Below are 22,143 nucleotides of genomic sequence, written 5' to 3' on the forward strand. Positions count from 1 at the left end.
GTTGTTGAGGAGGTGGACGTTGTTGCGGTGCAGGGATGGTCACTGCAGCAACCTGTCTGTATTGATGCTGATTTCTGTTCGGCCCCCGGCGATGCTGAACAGCACTGGTTTCACCTTCTCTACGGCGAGGTGCCCCAGAGAAAGGTTTCTTTGATGAAGAGGAACCCGCATCATTGATCTTCCCGGCCTTGATCAAGCTCTCGGTCCTTTCACCACAAATTACCACATCAGAGAAGCTTCCGAATGGGCAACTCCCCATTCGGTCCATGAACACTCCCTGCAGTGTGCCAATGAACATATCAGTCAACTCCCTCTCCAGCATAGGGGGTTGAACTCTGGCAGCAAGCTCACGCCACCTCTGGGCGTATTCCTTGAAACTCTCGTTATTCTTCTGGCACAGACTCTGCAGCTGAGTCCGGCTCGGTGCCATATCCATGTTGTGTTTGTATTGTCTGAGAAAAGCTTCTCCCAGATCCCTCCAGCATCGGATAGAGTCTCGTTTAAGTTCCATGTACCAATCTAAAGATGCCCCAGATAGGCTATCTTGAAAGAAGTATATCCACATCTTCTCGTCATCTGTATATGCCGAGATCTTCCGATAATAAGCCTGCACGTGGGTGCGAGGGCAAGAAGTACCGTTGTACTTGTCAAATGTGGGCGCTTTGAATTTGTGGGGAATCCTCAGACCTTCTACCAACCCCATGTTCGTGACATCGAACCCAAGAGAGTTCTGGCATTCCATCGCCCGGATCTTTTCAGCCAGGGCATCGACCTTACGATCCCTATCTTCATTTCTAGCAACATCACCATCGTCCTCACCCATCATTGTGAACATGTCCTCTTGTCTATCAATAAAAGGAGCTGGATGACGCGCCGGAACCCTGGTAGCTCTGGCATTAACCTCTGCAGCAAGAGGCTGACCATCAACCCTTATACCCCTGAGTTCTTCTCCAGTGGCGTAACCATAGCCGGGAGCAGCAGCAACGTTGACATTCTCATAACCGGGTGGAGCAACGGGTGAACCACGGTTAGACGCCGGAATAACCGTTTCCTGTCTCTGAACCAAAGCACGGAGCTCCTCCTGACCCTGAGCAACCCCTTGCATCATCGTCAAAAATTGGGCCATGTTCGCCCTCATCTCAGCCATCTCAGCCTGAACCTGATCCATGCTTCTTCGCTGATTTAGTCTTGTAGAATACCGGTGAGGTCTCTGATCAGCTATCCTGCCTGACACAGGAACCAGAGTGAGAAGTCGGCTTAAGAACACCTGTTATGCAAATGTTATGTGTATGATGCTAATGCATATGATGCACATGATAATGATCATCTCTCAGGCATTCAAAGAGCCTGATTCATCTCAAGAAATGACAACCTGCAACAACGCAAAAGCAACAGGGAGATATAGGGACATCATACAACTGAGTAATGAATACAGAGTGAAACCAAAATCTCATCTATAAATGAGCAACTGGATCATACAACAAAGATCCAAATATCCAACAAAGTACAACAAATGAATCCCACCCAACAAGCCTGGGGGTGATTCACAACATAACATCAGGAAAATACAAGCTAAGACAAGATACTTCCCGGAATGAGCGTCTTCAAGTAGTGACACTGGTCTATCAACAGTTCACACTCTGAACATTCTGGCAAGGGAGTGATCTTCTCCTTCAACTGTCTTCTAAGCTCAATAACCTCTGCCCCAAGCTGGGTCTCTGATGCAAGTCTCTGGTCGACTTCCTTCCTCAACTGGATATCTTTGTCTCTGAGTTGCTTCTCCAAGTCTCTGATCTTCTTTAAATAACTGGCTTCAGATCTCTGCAACCTCAAACACTCTCTGTGCTCTGTATCTAGCAAATTCTCCATCTCTGAATAAGATCTCTTCTTACCCCTTACTCCCCCAACATCTGCACTCTGGATGTCTCTGAGTTGATGAGACAGGTTCAGCTTATCAGCTTTGGCTTGGTACAATTCCATCTGGGCGTCTTGCTCTTTCTCCTTCAGGCGGCGATTCTCTATCAGCGCTTGCTTATAGTGCTCAACAGGCACACTATCAGCAAGTACCAAAGGTGGTTGCTCTTGCAACGGCTCCATCCTATCATAGGGTAGCAACAAAGTTTCCACTCTCTTCTTTACCCAATCGGTGTAATCGGGCATCGCAATGGCAAACTTCTTCCCTAAGACGGATCTATCCTTCACTTCCACATCTCTCAGGCTGTCCCTATCTGCTCCAACTTAGCAGGGTCATCCTTTTTCTCGAAACAAAAACTCTCAGCTATCTCAGCTTCGAGCGGTCTTTCACTCATAACAAACCCTAGCTGGCGAAGAGAAAGAACTGGGTTGTAGTTGATGCAACCTTTGGTCCCTATGAGTGGCACGCTCCGGAATTCACCACAACTTATGACGACATCCTTCACATCCATCCGGTATGACTGCCACCTGATGTCGTAGGAAGTGAGCGACATGACCCTCTGAGTCCACTTCAGAGTGCTCTGGGTATCCACAAATGGTCCACTGGCTGGCAGAAGAGACATGAACCATTTGAATAGGAGAGGCAGGCAGCACCTGATGGCTCCTCCCTTACCATGCCTGCTGTGAATGGCATAGTAAGTATCTGCTAGAAGAGTAGGGATTGGATTCCCTCTGATGAAAATGCTGATAGCAGTGAAGTTAATGAAATTTGGCATACTGGGAAATAGGATGATCCCATAGATCATGGCAGCTAGCTGTGCGTGAAAAACTTCCCAATTTCCCTTTTCTGCTGCAACTCGGGCTACTCTCAACAGGAACTTCAATGGCAGACCTACAACCTCTCCACAGGGCTTCCAATTCTCACCGACCTCCTTGTCACTCAACCGGAGAGCTCTGGCAATCAATCTGAAATCAACCTCCTTCGGGACGTCCAAGAAGGGAGTCTGATGCTGAATAGGGATACTCAATAGGATAGAATACTCTTCGAGAGTAGGTGCAAGCTGATAATCCTGGAAAGTGAAGCACCTGAGCTCTGGGTCATAAAACTGAAGTAGTGTCTGCAGAGGCACTGGATCTACTACTGTCTTCAATACTGTCAAGATATCTCCGTACCGCCCAACAAAACTCTTCAGTCGGTCATCTATCACGAGGCTACCCAACTCAACTAGCGGAGTCAACGGCTCACGGTGGAAACTGTAGGAACAGGTCTTCCGCTTCGGCTCGGGAACTGTTGCCATCGCTATCAATGAATCAAACTCTGGAATGTACCTGAGAAATGATATGCATGCAAGGATTAGCTTTTCTCTTTTTCTTTTTTCTTTTTATTTTTTAAAATTTTTTTTTCATTGCATTTCTTTTGAAAAATAAACATGCCATGATGCACATGATGCAGACACGACTGGCAAGCTGTGCATCTCTGAACACAGGATCGAAGCTTCGGCTCGAACTCTGAACAACAATCCATCTGAAACCCAAAGTCAACTGGTCAACCGTCATCTGAACCCAATCTGAGAGACTGAGTCACCAACAGGAACACACTGAGTCACCAACAGTCACCAACAGTCACCATCTGTACCTGTTAAAATGATCATTCCCTCCCCACTCACGGGTGTCATCTAGGCCAGGGTAAGGTCGAAAGAAACGCAGCATAAATAACCTTTCGCAGAATACCATCATATACACACCTGAAGTATGTAACGATGATACCCCACCAGGGTCTGAACTGCTCGTGATATCAATGTTCCGCTAAGTGGCGCCATACCACCCGCTTCCCATGAATCACTCTATTCCTAGGTTTCCTAGATTGCACTCATAGCCTAGGTATTGGGCCTTTTACCTCAACTGACTCCCCCCCGCACAGAGAAAAACAGACAGCCAGCCAGTAATGAATAATGAATATGAATGCAAACATCAATGCACACAATCAATGCAAACAATAAATGTACATATATACAATGAATGCAATAAAATACAACAAGCAGAAAGCAACCAAAACCCTAATCCTAGAGAGCGCTAGGAGAGACTCGCTCAGGGAAGATGGACCAGCACAGGTCAACTTCTTAGTTTTCCCCAGCAGAGTCGCCAGCTGTCGCATTGCGCGAAAAACCGACGGGAAAACAAGAACAACAGAGCCGCCACCGTGCGTTATTTATCCCAAAAGAGGGAAAGGAAACGCTCAGAGTAAACCTGGAAAAGACATGGTCTCGCGACCAAAGAGAATGGGATCGGGAGTCGGTTATGCGAAGGGAAGGTATTGGCACCCCTACGCATCCGTCGTACTCGACGGGATCCACGCACAATAGGAAGGGAAATGGTTGCTAAAAACACTGCTCACACACACACACAAACTGGCTGAAAGAGACACAAGAAAACAGACGAGACTGACTCGGCAGGATATCGCATCCTGGGCCTACTTAGTCTATCAAGCATAGACATCAGAGTCAAAGTAGTTCGGACCGGGGAAACAACACATGCTCGCTAGGACGTCGCATCCTATGCATACGTATCTTCTTGGACGAAGAAGAATCAGAGCATTCGTAGCTCGGCTAACACGCACACAAACAAACACAGGCAACGACAAACGTGGAGCCTGAATGCCAATCACTGGACTCACATCAGCATCCGAACCAAAACACACGCACACTGGAACCCGAATGCCACTCGATGGACTTACATCAGCTTCCAAGCACACAACAAGAAGAAGGGTCTCGATTGCAACCAGGGCAAGAGAAAGGGGAGGTCTCAACCGCAACGAGGGCGAGAGAAAAAAAATTAGTGTTAGTTGTTAGTCAAACTCGACAAGACATCGCGTCTCGTGCCTACGTATCTCACCTGAACGTGAGAATCAGAGTTGCCGTAGTTCGGCCAAACTATTCCTGTTGGTTGGTGTCTTTTAAGTGGACGACGTCACTACGCAATCTACCTGATGCTCGACCTTTGGAGACTTACTCACCTGTAGTAGAAGGAGTTGACGTATCCTTAAGAGGGGACAATGTTTGTTTGTGTTTTAGGAAAGCTCAAGCAAGAAAGGAAGTCCTATACGAAGGAACCGTGCTACCTTAATTGTCATGCAAACGAGACTACGCGGAGTCTAGCAAACCTAGGGGATACAATCACACCACACAAACATATACAGCATGAAATAAACACACCAACAAGGGGCTCAAACATCAAGGTTAGGCTTTAGTCGAGGGGTCATATCAACCTCAACAAACAAGCCTCTGTATCGGGGTCAGGTTAGCTCTTAACCTTGCCATTGAGGGGCTAAGGTGAAGCCAGATGAAAGGTGATGAGGGGTGTGCCTCATTGCTTCTATCTCAAGTCCGAGAGAGCATCAGACAAGGGAGCGTGGGTCCAGAATGAGGGGACCCTTCTACGCTCAGGACATAGACTCGACTGTACAATGTACAAGATCTTGGGCTTGGATCTCAATGCTACAACCATGTAATGGGAGCAAGGAGAAGACTCACAGAATAGTGGGGGATAGATTGCTTATCCCTACCTTCCACCAATTGCCTCAAATGAGGACTTTTCCTGCTTGGGACAAATATAAACATACACAAGCATTGCCTCTTAAGGAGGACTTCAGACAGTTTTCCCGGCCAAGTAACAGGCGGGTCTCCAGACTACATGAAGAAGAAAGTTCTATACCTCAATGCCAATTGCTTATAAGCAAAGCAATGCAAGTTCTTAAGAGAACTGAACAACTAAGTGTACCTGTGCAAAAGTCAAACAGAATCAGCATCCCATTCATAATCAGACAACAATATAATGACCAATTAACAATCCCAATGATGTGCTTAGCACAAGTCCATGTGGACCAACATCCTACAAAACAGCCACATTAGTTCACAAGTATCAAGCAAAACATCCCAAATATGAAACAATATCCTTAAGCCTTAACTTCTTAACCAGAAAAGCCAAAGACAAGTTCAAATGTAAGTGACAAGACCACTAGGACTAGCCTAGGGTCCAAAAGAAGGAAAAATCCTAAAACAGCAACCAATTCATGATCAAAGTCAAACTATTTCAATAACAAAGGGATCCCAATTGGTCCCATATCCAAACTATGTACAAATTTTATTCTATGCAACATGTAAAGCAAAGTGAACAAACATGGATCATATAAGAGCAACCAGCAAGATCAAACTCAAGTAAATGCCAAAACAGCATGGAAAATTCCACAAAAATTATATCCTAAACAGAGGACCTTCAACAAGCTACATGTCAATTTTCAAGCAATTTGGACTAATGGAACAATGGGAATTAAATCAACATGTCCAAGCATACAAAAACACAATCAAATGAAGCTACAAAATGTACATTAACTTCAATTCAATGGTGAACAGTGACATTACATGGGAAATTAGTAGGACCAAAGCCAAATGAAAGCTACACATGTCAGGAACTATTCTACCAAATTTCATGGTCATATCATTCATCATGCTCATTCTATGCACAAAATAAGGCAAACTAGTTCAAAGGAAGCATTAAGCCTACAAACAGAACTATTGCATTCAAATCCACATCAACACAATCCCAAAAATTGTCAAATAATTTACACCTAAACAGGGGGTATTCAAGGTCTACCATGTCAAATTTGAGCTCAATTGGGCAAATGGAACCATGTCAATGAAAATCAACAAAAACAGACACAATTATAGGCTCCAAATCACAACATCAACACATGCTCCCACTTCAAAAATTCATAACTCAATGAAAACGAAGAAGAAATGGATGAGACCAAAACAGGGAGGTCCTAACATGTGTCTTCTACAAGCATATCAAATTTCATGATCATACAGTACCATATGAGCATTTCTCAATCAATCTACCAACATGTATCATATGAGCTTGCACAATTGACCAACAGAGATGAAAAATCATGATCAAATTGAAAATGCAATGAAAAATTCCACAAAAATTCTCATAGCTTCCTAACATGTTAACTAAGCACCATGCAAAATTTCAATCAATTTCAACATGTATAGGTCACTCAAATAATTCCAGCAAATTGGCATCAAGAGGTGTGACACAAATTGTCACACCTAAGTTCTAAAAATCATAACTCCATGTCCAGATATCAAAAATTCATGAAATTTATATGGAAATAAACCTCATCCAGTCAACAATCATCACAAAAATTGGCAAGAATTTATTTTACATTATGTGCATTTCATGAATCAAATGGTGCAAGGTATCAAAAATACACATGTGTGAAGGAACCCTAGGTCAACTGATAATTTTACTAAGCACAACTTTGACCAATAGGTCAAAAATCATCTACAGTCAATGACAAAGTCAACAAAATAATTTTCACAATTTTCTGATTTTTCTACATTTTTCTATGAATTTTCCAAGGTGTTATGTATTTATTTGGATATTATGTGAATTAATTAAAATTAAGCAATGGCATTTTTGTAATTATTTGCGCGAGGGCGGTAAACGCCGTATTTGAATTTTCAAATGAAAACACGGATCCAACAGGCTTTTGCGCAAAACTTCTTCTTCTCCAACCCAGGCCCCTCAAGAACACCGATTTTCCAAATCGTCACCAAAACTAGCAAATAGATATCCGTTCGAACCGTCTGAGCCTAAGGATCACGAATATCAACTTATTTTTGGCTAAAAGTTCCTAAATCGAACGAATCGCGCAAGCTAGGGTTTTGGATCTAAACTTCGAGTCGCGATTTCTCACACTACAGTTGATCATTTACAATTCTGAAACCAGCACCGTGATCTACACAACATGTTCTACTACACGCATACAATAATTGAACGAAACGCGACGATCGGATTTCGAAGGTACCTGGTATGCAGTAGCGAACTCGATGGAACTGGCGCGTGTCTGGATGAAACAGAAGCAACATAGGCTTGAGGAAGCAAGATGTGAAGCTCAGGTTTGCTTAACTTTGCTCCTGTTGCTCGAAATCCACAACCACCATGTGAGGATCTTGAATGTGCAGCCGCAAATCGTGGATCTATTGAAGCCAATTCACCAAAACAGTCGAAGAAGAGGTTGAATGGAAGTTGCAGCACCAAGAATTTTTCAGATTGATGAAGAAATGAGAGAGATTCGATCCAATTGCCTTGAAGTGTTCTTGAGGAAAATTCAGAAAAATGGAGGGAATTTTGATCTAGATTTGTGAAATGTGGATTCTGTTATGTTTAGGGAGTAATTAGGCTTATATATGTCAGCTTAATCCATGATTAAACAAGTAATTAACCAAATTGAGAGATTAGCAAATTGTGCATTTTCACTCAAAGTGGCAAAAATACCCTTTCTCCAAATCAGTCCACATATCAGCTCAATTTTGATTCAAGCAAGTCCAAAATATCACATGTGATGTGTAGAAACAAGTCCCATTTCCATTGGCCATGTATTTTGCAATTTCACCATGTGATGGCATAATGTCCAATTTTAACCATTGCATTTTTCAAACCAAAACTCAAATTACAAAGCCTATGCATAAAGTGATGATTCAAACACATTCCAAATGCCATTCCTGAGGTGTTGCAAAAAGTCCCATCTCAAAATTCCAAATATTTTGACATTTGGACAATTTTGCCCCTGATCCAATTTAACAGTCCAGTTGAAAAGTGACTTTTTGCATTGGCCACTTTTGGAAAAATACAATGATGCACCCTTGAAGTACATGTCAAATGGAGTTTGTGCATATAAAGAACTTGCAATTTGGGCAATCCATGTGGTAGTTATGGCCTCCTGATTACGGGTCTTTTTTGAAATTCATCTGACCATATCTTGCAAACCACCCATGATAATTTCAAGTTCTTGGACTTTTTGGAATGGTGAGAACAAGATCTTCAACTTTCATGTTGGACAAAATTCCATTTGAAGCTTGTATGATGAATTTATTTTGAGGAGAAAAAGTTTCCATTTTGGGCAGCTGAGATTACAGGTCATCTGCTATTTTTGGAAATTTTCTGTCTGACCTCCAAATCTTCAACCTTGGTCTTTGATATATCAAATGAGACTTATATGGACATGAATGAGGCCTTTCAAACCATTTCCCACCTTCCAATCCATAAAATCGGGCACAGTTGACCACAGTTGACTTTCTAGGGTTTCTGGTTGACTGAACAATGACTGGTGACTTCTGAGCATCCAATCTTTGGCCAAACCACTTCAAAATGATCCTTGGACCATATGAGCTTGAAAAATCAACCCTAGGGCCTTGTCCCAATGAAAATGGCACTTGCTTGCTTGATTGACTGATTCTCCTGATCAGTTTGTCCTGATTCATCAACTGAGCTTGCACTTGGGCAAATGGACAATGCAATGTTATGCAGTGGACATCGTTAATGCTATGACCTAATATGAAATGAATGTATTCAATGGTAGGGTGCAAATTTGAGGTGCTACAGATATCATCGGGACAAAAATAATGAGTATTATTTTTTGCATACTGATGGTAGTAGGATTTATGAGGATAAGATAGTGAAGGCGTCTAATGAAGAGCTCAACTCATCATATGTAGGTTTACTTTATGCTGATGTGAAAACCTACTTTGACGACTGGTGTGGAAAGATTCTGGCAGGTAATCAGGTTTGGGAAGAACGCATCATGGGGCGCATTGAAGTTATTTCTAAGGAAAGTCAAGTTACTTGGGAGAAGTTGAGGAAGAATTAAAGGGTGAGATGCAAGCTAGTAAAGCCCGAGTCCTTGCTCAAGTGAAATTTGTGAGAGTTGTTGTTGAACAAATTGGTAGTTCCACTCTTATCTTTCCTCTTGACCCTTCTGATTTTGATCCAGAGCTTACTGACCCAGTTCCAGATCCTACAGTTGTTGCACCTCCTACTGATGAAGCAAATGACTTACCCTGATTTCATTTTTATTTTCATGCATGTCATATCATAACATCTACGTTTATGGATAATTATGTCATTATGGATTGAAACGAATGAGACATATGAAGGTTGAAGCTTTGAATGCGCGATGGCGGTTAATCTAGGAAGAACTCTATAAGAGAATAGGGAAAGACTAAAAAAAAAAGGGAATTTCAATCTACAAGGTTGTAAAATTTCCCCCCAAAATTTCCTATACCTTTTATATATAGGCGAAGGCAATCAAACAAATCTTATTAAAAGTAAGAAGCAAGTGTAAACCAAATGTCAAATTTCACCTTGGAAACACAATCAAACTCAAGTGCACTCATGTGCATAGTAAATAACATCACGCCACTCTCTACTTTTTTAGGTCACACATCAAGAGAAAAACAGCGAGACAATTTAATTATGGGACTATATTTAACGCTCATGTTCCCCATCACTCTTTGGAAAAACCAAAGCAATGAATGCCTGCCTACGCATGGACAACCATTTCTAAAGACCGACCACGACTACTAAAAGACTCCCTAGATATCCAGAGTGCCAAATGAGTCTTGGGATCAACTGTTCTGGATCGGCCAAAGACCCACTAAGATAAGGCTCACTCATCTCGTCCGCTCCATTGAACCCAAGGGATAAATATAGTTACGAGAGACTTTCATGTATACAATCTTTAATCTCCACTCTCACTATGATTATCTTGATCACTAAACTAACTTTGACGATGAAGTGCTAACCATGCAAACATCCCTTTGGGTCCACCATACTAGAGATTAGCAACACGGGTTCAAGATCAACGTCTACAATTCAAGATTCATCACAATCGCAACCTTCGGTCAAAGAAGTCGCATCACATAATTGCTTACAAAGCTTCGCTCCACCGTAGCTTCCACAATCTTCTCTCTTTTAGTACCAAAAAGGAATATTTTTCAAAATAAAAACTTTTAAATCGATTTTCATTTTTCGAATACCACAAAACAAACAAACACATGTGAAAGCCCGACAGAACATCCAAGCAAATAACAAAAAAGAGAATAACACCATTCCAAAAGAAAAAAAAGGTTAGATCTCGTTCCCTAAAAAATCATCATCGGACATAAACAAATAAACATCTAGGATGGCACCAAGAACACTCCACAAAGGAAAGGAACAAAGACTCTCAAGTGGTTATTGACTCATACATAGAATAGGGTTCTCGAGTCGATCGGAGAAAGCACATGAGCTAATCGCATACCTACTTAGACACCTTTTCCAAACAAGGAAGATGCTCCTATATTTCACATCTTTCATTGTAGTAGATTTACTTGTAAATACAAAATAATTCCAAGATTTTCTAATTGGCCGCATAATAGAATGCTAAATTATTGAAAGATCATCTCTAATCCTAGCACATCATCAACCGAAAGGAAAGACTAAAAAAATAAAATAAAGGGTCTTCGAGAAAAACCGATTCATCAGAACCACTACGAAATTCTATTTGATAGGGTAATCTACTGTATTGTCTACAATCCAAATCCAATTAACGTGTATTCCTTGTATTACTCTGTGTTGTGCCGACATTAACTTGTAGAGTAATTAATCTTAAAATTTTAAGTGAGCAGTAAGATTGATTATCTCCCTTGAAAAACGTGCAAACCTTACTATAGTTTTAAGAAAAATCATCGTGCTATATAATATAGTACATGCACACTGTAGTTTATCAACAAAAAGAAACACATGGTATATTTAAATATCATTCAGATTCAGATGATCCTATTCTACTCAGATGTATGCCTATAAATACACTTCATATTTGGAAGTTATAATGCAAGTCTTTGTTCTCTTTTGAAGCAATATTAATATATAATGGCTAATATTTTTCTTTTATTTGCGTGTGTTCTTGCTAGTCAAGTGATTGGTGGATTGAATACAAAGCTACCACCTCCTTCCTATGGAAATACAATAACCATTCTTAGCATTGATGGCGGTGGCATTAAGGGGATTATTCCTTCTGTTGTTCTTGAGCGCTTGGAAAATGCTCTTAAGGTCAATGCCCTAACTAGTTATATTTCGTATAAAACATAAACCCTAGTATATATCTTGTATTAACATATTTTGATTTGGTTTCAGATTGTGTCAAATGATGAAAAAGCAGCTGTTGCAGATTTCTTTGATGTGATTTCTGGGACTAGCACTGGAGGACTCATTGCTGCTATGCTTGCTGCTCCTAACTCAAATGACCCTACTCGCCCTGCATCAACTGCTGCAGAAATCTTAAAATTCTACTTGGAGTTTGGTCCTTCTATATTCAACCAAACTTCTGCAATGTAATATTTCGTAAGAATTTAATTTTCTTAAATATTCCTTTTTTTTAAAACTTGAGAGTCACTTAAATCGAGAACAAAATTCTGTATAGACTGATCCAACACAGAAAATGATGGTATCTAATAGAATTTGAATACGAGACCTTGAGATTAGCACACTTATTAATCACTCTATCATTTGATTTTTGCAGTGGTTGGAATCAAACTTCTCCTCGTCCAAAGTATAATGGGAAGTTCTTACATGATAAAGCACGTGAGATATTGAAAGAATCAAGACTGCATGATACATTGACCAATCTTGTAATTCCAGCTTTCGATATCTTGAAAGTCCATCCAGTTATTTTCTCAAGCTTTAAGGTAATAATGATATAATAATAACTTTTGATAAATAAGTGTTAAAGAATTTCACATCAGATAATACTCGGTTTGAACATGTATGTATAAATTATCACAATCTTCACCTTATAAATTGGTTTTTATTGATACAGATCGAAGAAGTTCCTAGCCTAGATGCAAAACTGTCAGATATATCCATTGGAACTTCAGCTGCACCAACCCTCCTGCCACCCTATTACTTCAAGGATGGAGATAGGGAATTCCATTTAGTTGATGGAGGTGTAGCTGCAGGAAATCCGGTAAGCTAATCAATAATTAGTAAGAGATTAGTTACTAATTACGGATGTAATATTCTATGAACTTTCTCACATGCTAAAGTATTGTATATTCAGGCATTGGTTGCATTGAGTGAAGTTGCACAACAATTGAATTCGAAGAATCCTGATTTCATCCGTGTGAAGAACTCAAACGAGCCTATCAAAATCGTGTTGTTGTCGTTAGGATGTGGAAGATTGGTGCCTCCAGGTGTTGATGCTAGAATTGCACATCTCTTATCAGCTGTTCAGTGGATACCCCTTGGAGTTTTAGGTCTTGCTACTGCTGCTGCAGACATGAATGAATATCACCTCGCATCCGTGTTCCCGGACCTCCCGTCTTCTGAGAATTACTACCTCCGAGTCGAGGTACTTGAAAAATTGATGTATCTGATTCAAAAAAAGAAAAACAAACTATATACATAAATCTCTTAGATTATCTATAACATTACATGTTTATAATATGCAGGAATATAACTTGGATCCATCGATAGGTTTTGATGATACTAGCAAGGAAAGTCTGGAAAAACTTGTAAAGGCAGGAGAGGATTTGTTGGAACAAACTGTTAAGACTTTGGATGTAACTTCTTTTGTTCCACATGAAAAGCCAAGTGAGGGTACAAATGATGAGGCTCTTAAAAGGTTTGTGCACTTTTAAAACAATAACATATAATTTTTTCAACCTCCTAAACAAATATAAAGACTAATTACTATATATATTTTATGAAGGTTGGCTAGGTTTCTGTACATTGAGAAGGTGTTGCGTTTAAAAACGAAATCAATGGAAAAAGGAGGACGACCATTTGTTGCATAAACAAGTGGATATTGCTACAAAATTGAGTGATTCTTCTAGTTTGTTGTTTGCTCTCAAATGTATTTAGTCTAGCTTTATCAATTATGTGTGTGTGTGATTTTGTACATGAATAAGGGTAAGCGTTGGACTGCACTTTGTATCCCTTGTAATGCTTTTGCTTATAATAAAGAAGAATTTGGTCATTTCCTTTATCTTGTGTGTCCCTTTTATTGAATTTTTTCACTATTAGATATTTAATTTTGTATGTTAATTAATTAGTATAAATCAATGTATATGCTTATTAGGAGGCTAGCATAGCCAACTAGTTAGATAACTTTGCATATGTATGTTAATATAATTGGATCATCATGCACATACATGCATAAAGTATAACTAACTCTCTGCACAATTTATCATGCATTCTTTGCCATATATAAGTGATTATGGTTTTGCAAATCTTAAGAGAGATTAAATGAACAATGTGAGAAATACATTCTATCATGGTATCAATCGTCTCTCTCTCCTAATAGAATTCTGTTACGTAACTAACTTTCTCTCTCTTCTTCATCTTCTTCGTTGAGTCTCTGGGGAAGAATCTTCCAATGTTACACCGACTCCACCAGGCGACAACTTTTGTTAATCCCCACTGCACACGGTGTTTTCTGCACCTGATTCATCCTCTTCACATCATTTCGGTCTGAAGCTTTCGATGAAATTGTAGGAGATCAATTACCTGCTCTGGAATCAACAGGTTGTAAGTATGATCCTAGTTCATAAGGTGGTGGTGAATCCTCGCATTCCAATTAAGTTCAAGACGTCCCAAGATCAACTTGAAGGAAAAATCTCTCATGAATATGAAGAGTGGATCATTCAAGATCAAGCTATTTTCATAAGGTTTCTCTCCACGACACCTGAACTTGTTCTTCATCGCATTCTCTCACGCAAACATGACTTTGACGTTTGGGATAGAATTCAAGTACTTCAATGCGCACATGAAAGCTCGTGTTCGTCAGCTACACATTGAATTGAAATCCATCAAGAAAGGTACAAATTCAGTCACTGAATTTGTGTTACTTGTTAAAGCTATTGTGAACTCGTTGCTTACGGTTGGAAGTATTGATTATGAACAAGATAATATTGACTTTATCATCAACGACGTTCCTTAGGACTTTAATTTGTTTGTTATGCAAATGTATGCAGCTCATGAGCCTCAATCTCTCTATGATGTTGAAGCGTTTCTCTATGTTCAGGAAGGGCAACTTGATAATTTTATGTTGGAACAAAATTGTTCATATCCTTTGGATTTTGATGATAACAAAGTATTAAAGAACAATTGGGTATACTGACATATGTTCAAGTGTGCAAGATCATAAGCTTAAGATTCAACTCAGAATTGACTCTGTTGAAAGCATATGCGAAGAAGCTAATAGTTTCAGATTCTGAAGGATCAGAATCTGATGACTCTGATCGTGCTATTTCAGCTTCTGGAGGATCAAAATCTAAACGTGGTTTCTCTGCTTCTGGTGACAGCTCAGCTCTGAAGACCTCAGCTAAAGGTGTTTAACTTCTGATACGTTATGTGTCTCCATAGCAGACCAATCTTGTCAACGCCAGACTTATGGAAAAAATGAACTAGAGTCTCTTAGTGAAAGGCTCAAGGAAAGTTGATGTGATCTCTTAAGTCCGTCCCAACGTCTGTTCTATACCTACTATGAAAAAGAAGCAGTGGACAATGTTACTACATAATGGTTGAAGATCTTAACAGGGTTCATTTTCCAACGCCACTCTCTTGGAACTGTTGCTTTTCAAATATCACTTGTGCAAACTACTTTACAATGACTCTTTTTCTGCCTCTATAAAAGGGAGCTGGAGATTTTAAGGAAGGTTAACAACCAATGAACAATCTATCAATCAGAACTTTGGGCTAAAGTTTTTATCTTTTCATTGCACAAGTTCTTAAGGTTTCTTATCTTTGTATATCTTAGAAATCTCAGGTGTTAAGAATCTTTATGGTTGTTGTATTACTTTTATACCTCTGATTTACATCAAGTATAATTGTTATCTTTTCTATTAAACAATTTTTATAAAGTAAAAGAAGTCTCTTTCTAGTTTGATTGAGAAGTGGAAGTCTCTTGCTAGTTTACTTGAGAAGTTGAAGTCTCTTGTTACTTTGCTTGAGCAGTGAAAGTATCTTGGTAGTTTGCTTAAGCAGTGGAAGCCTCTTGCTTGTGTGCTTAAGTAAAAGTCTCTTGTTGGATTGCTTGAGCCGGAGTCTCTTTCTAGTGTGATTGAGCAGTTGAACTCTCTTACTAGTTTTCTTGATCAGTGGAAGCCTCTTCTGTGTCATTGAGCAGAAGTCTCTTGCTGGATTGCTTGAGCGAAAGTCTCTTTCTAGTATGATTGAGTAGTTGAAGTCTCTTGCTAGTTTTCTTGAGTAATGTGTAGTCAATTTGATTATAGTGAAAATCTCTCGTTGGATAAGGGGACTGCACTACTCTCAGTTTAATAGAGGAAACAAGATAACTCTCTGTGTTGATTTGTTTATTACTTTTGAATATTATTCAATCCGTTGCTATTAACTCTGAGATCATATTCTGAACTTGTTCAAATTCTAAAGTTAGTTTTTTTCAGAAGTGAAAAAGAATCATCATACACAATTAACCCCCCCCCCCCCCTTCTTGTGTATTTTTCTCACCTTCAGTTTCATCAGGAGATGGCTATTTCCTCTGTTTCAACAAATGTTTTGAATGCTAACCATCAAACAATTGGCGTGTGTGAAAATTCTGCTCATAGTCGAGGTCGTGGACGCAGATTTCATGGTCGAGGATGTGGTTGAGGTCACGTCTCATCTGGGAATCGACCTACTTATCAGCTTTATGATAAATCTGGTCATGTTGTGATTGACTTCGAACATCGATTTGATGAGCAATTCACTTTTGCTCAGGCTTCAACTATATCTTAACACTCTGTTGATTTGTCTGCAAACAAACTTGAAGCTTCCACGAATGATCCTCAAGCCCTGACCTTAATGTCCATTGCACATGATTATTCCTTGCCTCAAGATCTTGGGAGCCAAGCTTGGTTTTCCGACTCAGATGCATCTCACCATCTTACTTCTCATTCTTCTTACTTGCATTCTAAAAAAAAACTTATTTAGGTATCTGTCGTGTTAATTTTGCTAATGTCCAATCCCTCTCAATAAATTATGCTGACTCTACACATGTTTCTTCTTCTTTGTGTCCCTCTTCTAGGCTTGTTCTTAAAGATATTTAACTTGTACCTTGTATAACAAGGAATCTGTTGTCCGTCTCTAAGTTTTCGCGATGATAACAATGTTATGTTTGAATTCTTGGCTAACAAGGGCTTCTTAAAATCTCAGGTTTCTAGACTCACTTTTCTTGAATGTTTTCGTGACTTAAGTGGATTGTATTAATTTCCTAGCTTGGTTGTGGATCCTTCAAGGACTTCCTCTATGTCATGCACTAATTTTAATTCTCTCCGCACCAATGTCATGTTTTTTTCATGTTCTGTGACATCTGGTGTAAATAAAACTAGCTTTAGCCTTCTTTGGCATTTTTGACTAGGCCATGGCAACTATCCAGCTATTCGACAAGCTTTTAAGCATTGTAGTATTTCAATTTCAACTAGGGAGTTTTTGACTAGGTCGTGTAAATCTTGTTGTATTGGAAAATCTCACAGATTGTATGCTCCTTCATCAATAACATTGTATCAATCTCCTTTTGAATTAGTTCACACAGATCTTTGGGGTCCTGCACCCTTTCCTTTGACTTTGGCCTTTCTTTAATATGTTACGTTTGTTGATGCTTATTCCAAGTAGACTTGGATATACTTTCTTAAAAATAAGTCGGAAACACTTCATGCCTTCAAATTATATCACGAGTTTGTTCAAACTCAATTTAACATTATCGTCAAAGTTGTTTAATCCGATTATGGGGTAGAATTTCGATCCTTCACCAATATAGTAAATAATGAGAGTTGGTATTCCTGATCCACAAATACTGTCTGTTGTCCTTGACTTGTTTAGTGACATATGTCTTATGGTATCTGGAATTCTCAGTTTCAGTATTCTAATATGTAAACAGCCAAATTAAGCTAAGCGTTTGACTTGTCATATTAGGTTCCCAACCGACATGTACATTAAATATCAAAATCTGTTATAGAAAAGAATTAACATAGTGATGCTTGGAGTATCTAAAACTAATTCCACCAAAATGGAAGTCTCTTCAGACTCCCTCATTGATTGTCTATCAAAGTGGATTTATATATTGTAAGACAATTTTGTTTTAAAATAATTTTTGAAAAATTAACAACAAATTTTAAAATAGAGAGAACCAAAAACTTATTTAAATCGATACTAAAAAACTTTTAATATTTTTAAAATTTTTAAATATGTTGGATCGACAACAAGGTGTCTTTTATTTCTCAAGGTGTTTGTTTTAAGGTTGTAAAAAATATTTTCGAGAATATAGTCATGAGAATGCAACATTCACATATTTGATTCAATTTTTAAAAAAATATGGATTTAATTGAAATATACTAACAATGTAAAATAATTTTACACCGTCAATTAATCATAAACGTTGGATATTGAAACAAATTTGACTTTTATTTTAAACATCTATAAAGTTATGCAAACAGCTGATGGTAATAAATCGATAGTGTAAAACTTTTTATATACTGACAGTACATAGTAATTAATCTCAAAAAATATTCCAAAACATATTTTATTTTTCAGTAAATTTATTTACACATGATTCTTCTATTTTTATTTCAAAGTTTAAAGACCGGGAATCCAACATTCTCATCCAAATAATAAAGTTCAACTAACTACAACTCTCCACTACTACTCACATTTATTTATTTCGTTTTAAAATTAAATAAATCTTATAAATATTTTTAAAATTTTAGTTTTTGTCAAACACTTGGATATAAATATTATTCCAAGTAATAATAATGATTGAAATATAATTCTAAGAAATGTTATTTCTTAACTTTAAACAAAGACACCTCACCCCATACAATTCAGAATTTGCTCTATCTTATTTTAATTTAAATGATTAGTTTATTCTTTATGTTTATTCTTTATTTTTTGATAAAATAATTTTGTTAAAATTATTATAATTTTTTCATATGCTTTGCTACGGTATAACACTGATAACACTAATTTCATTTAATTTTTGTATTAAATCCAGAAACAAAAATCTTATAAGAATAGCATCAAAATGAGAAAATATCCATGTGTTTTTACTATATTTCACTGCTATTGTTTTCTTACTCTTAAACAAGAAAAACTTAGTGGAAACTTGAATCTATAAGTACTGTAGCGATGTAAAAATTAATGGTTGGTTTTCGGTGACAGACTTGCAGTTTAGGGATTGAAATAGTATCACGTTGATAGCAATAATACACACAAAATGAAACTGTTTTTTCTATTCATTATTACATATTCATATACTTTTATATTTTGATAACTTATAAAGTACATAATTAATTTTATTTAGTCTATGATATGTAGTGATTGGAGAAGAAAATTTATGTCAAATCAACTTTTGATGATATATTTGGTTTTCGATCAATTGTTTATGTAGAGGATTCGGTATAGTTCTCAGTTGGCAGTGATTGTAGAACAAAATTTATGCCAAATCCTCTTCTGATGATATATCGATTTTTGATCAATTGTTTTTGCAAAGGATTTGATATGGTTCCCGGTTTGTGTTATTTCGATATCTTCGACTTGAAGATTACAGGTACGTACATTTTGTTTTTCTCTTTACATCATTCTTTGATGTTTTTGACATTATAGATTTTGTTTCAATACTTTGTACATATTTCAATTCTTCTTACAATTTGAAAATGTATGAAAAGAATATTGCATCGCATTTGTGCGTTGTTTGTCACATCAATAAAATTTATTATTTTGGAAATTTGCGATGATACTTTCTTTGATATGCTATGATTCTTTATTGCTCATCGGTTTTTATTACTTGCAAATGAAAATGAGAAGGTTGCATACCAGAATGATAATTACTTTACCATGATAAAATAGTTAACTTTTTTAGAGTTTATTTATGTATTATATACTCTTTTCCTTCTCAATTTTGTATACTACCTTACTATTTTCACATGTCTTCTATCTCCAAAACTTGACTTGAGTATCTCTTTTCCTTCTCAATTTTGTATACTACCTTACTATTTTCACATGTCTTCTATCTCCAAAACTTGACTTGAGTATCTCTTTTCCTTCTCAATTTTGTATACTACCTTACTATTTTCACATGTCTTCTATCTCCAAAACTTGACTTGACTATTAGAATGCTTGAGACTCAATTTGCCTATTTTGTGATTCTCTTGCATAGGATTATTTCTTATTTAACTAAAATAATTCATAGAATTCAAGACTTTCTATCTTATGAAGCTTAACTAGGAAGAATTTTCAGTAAATATATAAGAATTTTACTATTTTATTAAGTTACTATCTTTTCTTATTATATTTTAAAGCTATTATATCTATATATATCTATAACTATAGATAAAAGGGATACAAATTTTTGGAGTTGTCTATTTTTGTTTTGAAATTGTCCTTCATCTTTTTTATAAATAACATAATAGTTCAATTTAAAAACTTGAGTGGTTGGTAATTTTTGTTGGTTACCTTGTGAGTGGTGACAAAAAAAAATCTAACTTCCATCTCTCACAAAAATCTAACTTGAGTGGTTGAAAATCTAACTTTCATCTCTCACAAAAAAAATCTCACACCTATAACTTTCATTAACTGCTGAGTGGTGACAAAAATTAAAAATCCTCTTCTATTTATTTTTGTAAATTTCATCTCTTTCTCAATCAAGACACGTTGAATCCCTTACGAAATTCCTCTTCTTTCATTTGTGAAGAAAAATTGTTTCGTCATCTGCATAGCCATATGAATAGTTCATTTATTTTGTAAAAGCCCTCCCTGTTAATCTCATTTGTAAAATCATGTTCTCATATGGGAACCTCTTCCATCTGTTTCACCATTCTTTTATCTGAAGATCGGGCCTCAGAGAAGGGTTGGTTAACAAGAAGCACCATAATATCTATTAATAATTGTCATATATTTTCTTGTATGACCTATGTGAATTTTTGGCGTTTCTTGGTTACTTATTTTTTATATTTTTAATATATTTTTTCTGTAATAGTTTAAAACATTAAAATTATTCTAATGGATGTTTAAAATGCTTCATTGTTGTTGATTTGTTTGTTTCTTCAACATTTCTCCATCCATGTTTTGTATATATTACTCATAGTGTGAAGTTGTATTAGATGTGATTTCAAAATTGACATTCAATCAATATGGCACTTCTAAGTATCTTCAACTTTAATTGATTTGTGTGTAATATATATTGACAATTGTGATTGTTGATCCGATTTTGTTGTTTCTGTAATATATTGACCTACTTATTCTCATATGGATGTGGATGTTTCAATCCCAATGCACTTCTATAATTTGTGAGAGAATTAATAGGTAGTAATACAATTGGAATCTAGAATCCCTTACATAATGTTTCTTAGATATATTCTTTTCAAGTTGCAATTGGTGTATCTAGGAAAATAAATCCGATTATAGCAGTTGATATGAAACCACTGCTCTAAAAAAAATCCATTGAAATGACTTATATTTTACTATGTAATTTCGATATGAATGAGGAATAAATGTGGATGGATTTTTTCGGATAATTCAAGTGTTGGAACAAAATATGTTTTTTTATTGGTTATTACATAATACTACTATCCATTTGTTGAGAAATGTTGTAAAACATAGGTTGCACATTGGTAACACATATTGTTGGGAAATATGGTGGCATTTAGGAACAATTTTTGAAGGTGTTGCATGAGTGTCCCTCGGCGGCATGATGTGCTTGAACATCTATAATCTATATATTTATTCTATAATTTCTATAACTATCTTGGATGAGGATCAGAGAATTTGGATTAACCTATTTTTTCCCATAATTACCCTTTAATTACTTCTATATTTACTAAAAAATATATCAATAACTACTTGCACAATAGAAAGAGAAGTAACAAATATTTACAAATAACCATCCCTCATAGTCTCATCCTCCCCCTACAATCTTTTCTTTTCCGATACATTTCTAAAAGATTGTTTCTTTCTTGAACCTCATGCTCCTCAAACAAATGGTTAATTTATATTAATTGATATTCTTCATATCATTAATCATGTAAATATTATATGTCACATAAAATCAATTGCACAATTAAAATCACAACAAATTGATCCTCGATTTCATTCATATTAGTAATGTTAAAGCACATGAAATTCAAGTACTCTAATTTATAAATGTTTATTTTATTCAATTATATTAATTATGTATCATATTTAAAATAAAATTAAGTTACTATACATATATATACATATAAAATGTTATTGTATGAATAATATAAATTAAAATCAATAAAAAATTTATTTATATTTTGACGTGTGTGTATATTTAAAAAAGCGGATAAACGGGAACGGGAGTGCCCGTTTAGAGGCTAGTATATTATAGAAAGTTTA

At 37.0% G+C, this 22,143-nt stretch overlaps 1 protein-coding gene across 1 annotated transcript; it reads left to right on the forward strand.

Annotated features, from left to right (window-relative positions):
• Positions 1 to 11,628: 11,628 nt before the first annotated feature.
• On the forward strand, positions 11,629 to 13,771 carry LOC127076717 (patatin-like protein 4). Its single transcript, XM_051018472.1, has 7 exons — positions 11,629 to 11,847; positions 11,932 to 12,128; positions 12,317 to 12,482; positions 12,614 to 12,760; positions 12,854 to 13,144; positions 13,245 to 13,417; positions 13,505 to 13,771. Exons 1-7 carry the CDS (start codon positions 11,668 to 11,670, stop codon positions 13,587 to 13,589), a joined length of 1,239 nt encoding a protein of 412 aa, XP_050874429.1. The 5' UTR covers positions 11,629 to 11,667; the 3' UTR covers positions 13,590 to 13,771.
• Positions 13,772 to 22,143: the final 8,372 nt, after the last annotated feature.

This window comes from Lathyrus oleraceus, chromosome 4, assembly GCF_024323335.1.
Source record: "Lathyrus oleraceus cultivar Zhongwan6 chromosome 4, CAAS_Psat_ZW6_1.0, whole genome shotgun sequence".
Classification (NCBI taxonomy): Eukaryota; Viridiplantae; Streptophyta; class Magnoliopsida; order Fabales; family Fabaceae; genus Lathyrus; species Lathyrus oleraceus.

Excerpts from the sequence above, each read along its gene's own strand:
- LOC127076717 (XM_051018472.1), top strand. The coding sequence starts at position 11,668 with ATGGCTAATATTTTTCTTTTATTTGCGTGTGTTCTTGCTAGTCAAGTG. Across the intron at positions 11,848-11,931 it reads GCTTGGAAAATGCTCTTAAG|ATTGTGTCAAATGATGAAAA; the intron begins GTCAATGCCCTA and ends ATTTGGTTTCAG. Across the intron at positions 12,483-12,613 it reads TTATTTTCTCAAGCTTTAAG|ATCGAAGAAGTTCCTAGCCT; the intron begins GTAATAATGATA and ends TTATTGATACAG.